The following is a 7,945-nucleotide window of genomic DNA, read 5'->3' on the forward strand; positions in this document are numbered from 1 at the left end:
CTCACCACCTCATGGTCCTCACCACCTCATGGTCCTCATTACCTCATGGTCCTCACCACCTCATGGTCCTCATCACCTCATGGTTCTCACCACCTCATGGTCCTCATTACCTCATGGTCCTCCTCTCATGGCTCTCTTTCCATCATCCTCACAGCCCCCTACCTTCCATGAGTTTGTGTGCCTCCTCCTCCTCCTCCTCAGGGACTGGCAGTAAACAGAGCTGATAATTAAGTAAGTTGTTGGTGGCGGATCAGCTGAGTTAATACTGAAGTGTTTCTGGCCTCTCAGTGGTCCTGAGTGGGTGGATGCAGCCGTTAGCGTGGCACTCTGAGCTCCGCTCTGATTTGTGAGTCCCAGATGTGTCCCCACACTCCAGCGGCTCAGTGGTCCACTTCACATGGTTCTGATTAAAGTCCAGCTGCAGACAGAGGACCTGTTGTCTGTTTGCACTGATTTAATTCAGGGCAGATATTCAAACAGTCATGAGTGGAGGAGAGGAGGAAACATCTCAGGCCTGAGGTTTGCTTCTGTTCCTTCTGACTGCTGACTGCAGCTGCAATCATTATTTTATTTAGGCAGTGGTTTCATGTCTAACAGCCCTGATGTAAAGTTTATTTTATTCATCAGAACATAATAAAATGATCTTTAACAGGTGATTAAACCTCAGATTAACTAAATATTAGATTAGTTTTTTTTTTTTTACTTAAACAGGACAAAGTTGATAAATAAGTCTGTTCCTCCTCAGACACGTCCAGCTGTGGATTTCATACAGAGAAGAAAAATAATGAAAACTTGTGTGCAGCTTAGAATAAATCCTCCAAATGTCTGGAGTCGAGGTTAATGTGAAAAACTGAAGGTTTTATTAAAGCGAAGGAAGTCTGAAAGAAACACTGAAGGGAAATGAAACTGAATCCTTTAAAATCAGACAGAGAGACGAGTTCAAGGGTCAAAATGTCCCTGCATCGAAGTGTGTTCGAGTGTGTTGTGTGTAACATGCTTCAGCTGGTGAATGTTGTAAAGGTTTAGTGCGTTGTGTGTAATGTGCAGTGTTTTGTGTTTCATTTGATGAATGTTGTAAAGGTTTAAGTGGGTTGTGTGTAATGTGCCGTGTTTTGTGTGGTGAGTGTTGTAAAGGTTAAATCTCTCTGTAAGACTTTGGAGGCGTTCAGTTCAATAATGAGGAGAAAGTCAGAAGAACTCGTCAGACTTCAGACTCATCTCTGCCCTCAGGCTTTGCTGGATACACTTGAATTTTTATCACCTCACACCGTCACGCCTCATTTGGTTTCTTCTCCTTCAGCTCTGCCTGTCCTCTCTCCTCCTCTTCCTCGTCTTCCGTCCTTCCTCTGTTCTCAGCAGCTCGCTGACGCAACACCATCTTGTTCATGTTAGATATTGTTGCCTCCTGCTCGTTTCAAAGGAGCAGCAGATCCAAGAGCCGTTTGAAGTGCCCCCCATCGATCGGAGTCTCTGAAGTCGGGACCCCTAAAGGATGAAGATGATAGAGGACGAGACAGAAATCAGGTGAGACAGATGACCTCATTACCTGCTGGAAACAAAACTAAACTAAAAAAAAAGAACAGATCAAATTCACCTGGACGTCACAAAAACACCTGAGTGAGTTTTTACCCAACAAAACTGGAATTTTATTCAAAAGAAATAAAGCTGTCCTCTGAAGACATGGACCTCGTTCAGTGTCCTGCCTCGTCCTCTGCAGGTACGAGACATCCTCTGAAAACATCAGAATCATTTATTGTCATTCACACACAACTTCAAATATGCAATGCAGAACGAAACTGCAGTTTAGAACATCCGTTCGGGGAAAGACACACATAACAAACATGGGGAACAAATGTCCAGGTCTTTCACAACGACGGTGCGCTACGTTTTTGCAGCTTAGGAAAAAAAGAGAAACAATAGGAAAGGTGAGTTAAAAACAGATGCTCTGATCCTATGTTTACATATAAACACACAATCACACACACGCACAAAAACCACTCAGTCAGTGCAAGGCAGCTGAGGAAGGGAGGGGTTAGGGGTCAAACACATGGTATCGGGTGGGGTTCAGTGGAGCCGGTGACGTTTCAGGTTAATACTCCATGCTAGAACCAATCAGAGACCTCCAGAGTCCAAAAAAAGTTATCAACCCAAGCTCAGTTCACCAGAGTTCAGTTCTCTGTCTCCACCCATCGTGGCCTTCAGACTGGACCACCCACGAATGATACGGGGAAGGGAATGGGGAGTCAAGCCTTTGTTTCATGTGTCATCCAGGGAGTTTGACAACTGCTGAGCCAAGGTCAGCAGCTGCAGGGATCCAAAAGTTAAACATAATTGTTTCGGGGCAAACAGCCTTGATTTTCTTGTTGCTTTAAAGTCTTTAACTGCATGTCTGTGATGGTGAAAATGTCTGAAACTTCACCCAGGTGTAATCCTACATCTCATGGGCACACTGCTGAACTGTGATTCTCATCAGAATTACATCCAGTTTGTGACTTATATCCTCCAACATCAGAGTCTGTGTGTTTCCAGTATGGGAGACTCCATCCAAGGCTCCTGACAGCTTCTCACAGGCCTGGACTGCTGTCAGGATCGCTTTCATTTTCTGATGCGTCAGGACTCCTCCACAGCCGATCAGCAGGAATCCAGTTATCATAAATCCAAATATTTACAGATCTTCCACGTCTTCAATGGAAAGCGATGCCAAACAAATGAGGTTCCAGCCCCAAGAACCACTGACCCGACTGGCCACCACCATTCCACTGGGACAGCTGTGCTCCCCTCGCTCCAATCTCAGTGTGGAAAAATAGTGTTGATTGCGTTCAGATACCAGTTGACCAAATCCACAATTCCTTTTGTTTTTGGATGATAGTTAGAAGAAAAGCTTGAAAAAGCGACAAAGCAGGAAGGAGGGACAGGTTCGGGAAAAAGAGTAAAAGCATCCGACTCCTCTGAAGGCCAAGCAGGAAAAAAATAGACATCGTTCAGCACCTTGCCTCATCCTGATGATGATGATGATGATGATGATGATGATAGATGATAATGATGAAAGAAGATGATGATGAAGAAAGATGATGATAATGAAAGAAGATGATGGTGATGATAAGTGCAGCATAATAACCTCCTGCTCAGAGGAAGAAGTGTGTATTTCCGTTGATAATCTGGTTTAATCCAGCTCATTTTGTGGACATCAGTCTTTAATCTGGACCTACAGCATCCCTTCCTTCATGTTTAACTTCACGTTTTGAAATCAAACTTGGAAAACCTCAACTTTTCCAGAGTCCAGATCAGGTCTGACCTTCCCTCAGGCTCTGTGTCCAGGAAGCACGGCTGAATGTAAAAATAATCTCTGTGCTCTGAGGCTGAATCTAATAAAACACCTGAGAAGTCTCCTTTGATTGGCTCATTACAAGAGGTCAATACACAGTACGTTTACTTTGTTACAGTACTTAAGTCATTTTACCAAGTATTGTGTTGTTATGCCCCATAATAATAGCCAATGTCACACAATACCAGCCAATGTGTTCCACAAAATCAGCCAGTGTTCCACAATAGCAGCCATTGTCCCATAACACCAGCCAATGTCCCACATTACCAGCCAATGTCCCACATTACCAGCCAATGTTACACAATACCAACCATTGTCCCACAATACCAGCCAATGTCCAACAATACCAGCCAATTCCCATCAAAAAAGCCAATGTCCCATAATACCAGCCAATGTCCAACAATACCAGCCAATTCTCATCAAAAGAGCCACTGTCCCATAATACCAGCCAATGTCCCATATTAATAGCCAATGTCCCATATTAATAGCCAATGTCCCATATTAATAGCCAATGTCCCATATTAATAGCCCATGTCCCAAAATACCAGCCAATGTCCTTTAATACCAGCCAATGTACCATAATACCAGCCAATGTCCCATATTAATAGCCAATGTCCCGTATTAATAGCCAATGTCCCATAATACCAGCAAATTCTCACCAAGTGAGCCAACATCCCATAATATCAGCCAAGGTCACTCAATACCAGCCACTGTCCCACAATACAAGCCAATGTCCCACATTACCAGTCACTGTCCAACAATGCCAGCCAACGTCCAACAATACTAGCCAATTCCCACCAAAATAGCCAATGTCACACAGTAACAGCCAATGTCACACAATACCAGCCAATGTCACACAATACCAGCCAATGTAACACAATACCAGCCAATGCCCCACAATACCAGCCAATGCCCCACAATACCAGCCAATGTCCCATAATACCAGCCAATGTTCCACAATACCAGCCACTGTCCCATAATACCAGCCAGTGTTCCACAATACCAGCCAATGTTTCACAATACCAGCCACTGTTCCACAATACCAGCCAATGTCACACAATACCAGCCATTGTCCCATAATACCAGCCAATGCCACACAATACCAGCCAATGTCCAACAATACCAGCCAATTTCCACCAAAAGAGCCAATGTTCCATAATACCAGCCAATGTCCCATATTACCTGCCAATATCCCACCATACCAGCCAATGACACACAATACAAGCCAATGTCCCACAATACCAGCCAGTATTCCACAATAGCAGCCATTGTACCATAATACCAGCCATTGTTCCACAATACCAGCCAATGTCACACAGCCAATTCCATCCAAAAAAAGCCAATGTCCCATGAAACCATCCAACGTCCTATAATACCAGCCAATATCCCATAATACCAGCCAATGTCCAACAATACCAGCCAATTCCCATCAAAAGAGCCAATGTCCCATAATACCAGCCAATGTCCCTTAATACTGAAGGGGCAGAGAAGATCTCTGCTGTCAAGATGAACAAAGAGTGGAGACATCGCTTTTGGCCAGCCGAAGAGGGAGTTTTTATTGAGTTCAGCACCACGTTTCAACCGACAGGACAGGCATTCGAAAATTGAACTGACGTATTTAGAAACCAGACCTTTTTGTACCCAAGTTGTTTTTCATAACACAAAACCAGGAAAGGGTGGGTTTTTCCCAGAATGGGCTGGAAATTTAAGACCACCCAATACACACTTATTAAATGTATTGTGGACTGCTCGATGATGTCAACTTTTCCAGAACGTTCTACCAGATGTTTATGTGACCCTTATTCCAACCTTTTGTCCCTACACGTACTGCTAGAATCCTCAACAATACCTGCCAATGTCCCTTAATACCAGCAAATTCTCACCAAATGAGCCAACTTCCCATAATAGCCAATAGCCAATGTCCAACAATACCAGCCAATGTCACACAATACCAGCCAATCCCACCAAAAGAGCCAATGTCCCATAATACCAGCCAATGTCCAACAATACCAGCCACTTCCCACCAAAAGAGCCACTGTCCCATAATACCAGACAATGTTACACATTACCGGCCAATGTCACACAATACCAGCCATTGTCCCACATTATCAGTCAATGTCCCATAATACCAGTTAATGTCCCATATTACCAGCAAATGTCACACAATACAAGCCATTGTCCCACAATACCTGCCAGTTCCCATCAAAAGAGCCAATGTCCGATAATACTAGCCAGTATCCCACAATAGCAGCCATTGTCCCATAATACCATTCAATTTCCCATAATACCAGCCAATATCCAACAATACCAGCCAATTCCCACCAAAAGAACTAATTTTATTTTATTTTTTTTATTTTATTTTACTGTTATTTTACCAGGCAAATCCCATTGAGATCTCAGATCTCTTTTTCAAGGGCGGCCTGGGCCTGAAGGCAACCTATTGTACCTATTGTACCTATTGTTATGTCCCATAATAATAGCCAATGTCGTACAATACCAGTCAATATCCCTCTATATGAGCCAACATTACTGGTCAGAGGTCAGACACTAATGGACTCAGTAGATTTGTCCAGAAGTTTTAGTTTCTGTAGTTTCTGTCTGCTGTTCTCTCACATCTGAGTTCTAAATGTATCTTTTTCATCTGTTTAGTCTTATTTATGTCAGTAAGTGAAAATATATATTTTATTCAACAGACTATAAAGGGCTGTGTTTTTCAGGTCTTTATTCTTCAGTCTGAAGGAAGAGACTAAAGGAAATGTCCTTTTTAATTGTCTTTAATGGGTTAATTGAGCTCTAATTGGTCCTGCAGCTCGTTAAGAGCAGAAAATAATCCTGCTGTTATTTAAAATATGAACTCCTGTTCATGAGGAAGAATCTGTGGTCAGATTCTTCAGCAGCAGACGTCTCTGTCTCTTTAATCAGCCCATTGATCTCCTCTCTGCTCCCTGGTGTCTCTGCAGGTAATGACTATTGAAAAAGACATTGATGTCCTCCAAATGAAAGTGGACATCTCAGTAAAGTGACATCTGTAACTTCCCTCTCAGACGGCTCTGATGGGTGGCTTTGCCCTCAGGATCCTCTTCACTTTTTCTTTTCATTCTTTTTTCTTCTTTCTTTGTAATGATCTCACCTTCAGCACCTCCTCCTCCTCCTCCTCTTCCTCCTCCTGCTGCTGCTGCTGCTGCTGCTGCTGCAGGCAGTCCACCATCAGACTAGGTTCTGACACGGACCAAACTTATGATCCTGCAGCCGAAGGATAACCTGAAGACCCCAGCACACATCTTTGGTATCACCTGTCCCTGTCAGGAACCTGGACCTTCTTTTATAGCTGCTTTGGGTTTATTTGGTTCTGATAGAACCAGGACTGTTTTGAGCTGCTAAACTTGAGTAGCTGAACCAAGTATCTGAATTTAAATATTTGAGTTGTTGGACTTTCAATTGAATTAACTTTTGATAATAAAACTGAAAGCTGTGCTGCTCAGCTTTTTGAAATCCTTTCAGTTTTTTGTGTTGAAGAAAAAGAAACTGCAGGTTCTGTAAATGCAGTTGACATTTTTTTGCAGCTCAAACCTGATTCTGTAAAACCAGCTGCTCCTCATGAAGACAGGATCAATCATTAGGAAGAAGTCAAACCTGTTGTCTCCATAATGAGGCCCTGTCTCAGCCATGTCTCAGAGTCCACAGTTTATTCTCTGTGTTTATTTATCCTGCCGCCATGTGGAACCATTGTTTACCCTGCTGGCCCTGTCCTTGGACGTCCATACGTCTCTGAAATGGATAATACCTGCCAGAATCTAATTTGCAGCGTCCCACCCGTCCCCTGTCCTCGTTTCCCTCCTTTTGTTGGAGCTTTTAGGCTTTATGCTCCTCAGATAACAAATATCTGATCTGTCCGGATGAAACGGATTACAGACCAGAGAGAAGCTCCGAAACACCAGGAAAACTGCAACAACACAAAAACAACCTAATAGATTTTTGATTCGGGGTGTTTCGGTCGACTGTTGAGTTGAAAATGATATTTTTAAACGTGCGTTGTGTCGACACGGTCCTCACAGATGGATGAAAGCAGAATGTGAAGCATGCCTCCAAGATACATGGTTTTTCATTCTGCGTCTACGTCTGTGTGGAGCTCAGGCCTACAGAGTCCAGGTGTGTGTGTGTGCGTGTGTGTGTGTGTGTGTGTGTGTGTGTGTGTGTGTGTGTGTGTGTGTGTGTGTGTGTGTGTTGGTCTGAACATACTGAGCTCCAACATCTAAGTGTAACTTTGTAGTTTAATGTGATAAATTCAGAGGATAAATATTGTGTCGAATCATAAATGAACAGATGAAGTTTTTCCTCCACTGGAGACACTGTTGTTTATTTAGTTCTAAAACATTAAGTTTGATGAATTAACAACTATTAAAAGTCTATTAAATATTTGACTACTTTCAGCCTGATGTCTTCATCGTCCTCCAGAATCACAGCATCCATCATGACCGAAATAAAAACATGTTTGAAGTGAAACACAGACGTCTTCAGCTGACAGGAAAAACGACGTGTTTCTGATCAAACTGAGAGAAAAACAGTTTCTGTTAAACATGAACAAGTCCTGAGTTTCCTGATTAAAACAGTTTGAGCTCT

The 7,945-nt window shown here is 42.9% G+C and overlaps 1 protein-coding gene across 1 annotated transcript in view; it reads left to right on the forward strand.

Annotated features, from left to right (window-relative positions):
* nicn1 (nicolin 1) overlaps window positions 1–7,741 on the forward strand; it is a gene marked incomplete at its 5' end in the record, with an annotated part of 17,720 nt that extends 9,979 nt beyond the window's left edge. The window contains 1 exon segment of the mRNA XM_013999454.1: window positions 6,286–7,741. Within this exon segment, the coding sequence (XP_013854908.1) occupies window positions 6,286–6,348 (63 nt within the window).
* Window positions 7,742–7,945: the final 204 nt, after the last annotated feature.

This window comes from Austrofundulus limnaeus, unplaced genomic scaffold (assembly GCF_001266775.1).
Source record: "Austrofundulus limnaeus strain Quisiro unplaced genomic scaffold, Austrofundulus_limnaeus-1.0 Scaffold2297, whole genome shotgun sequence".
NCBI lineage: Eukaryota > Metazoa > Chordata > Actinopteri > Cyprinodontiformes > Rivulidae > Austrofundulus > Austrofundulus limnaeus.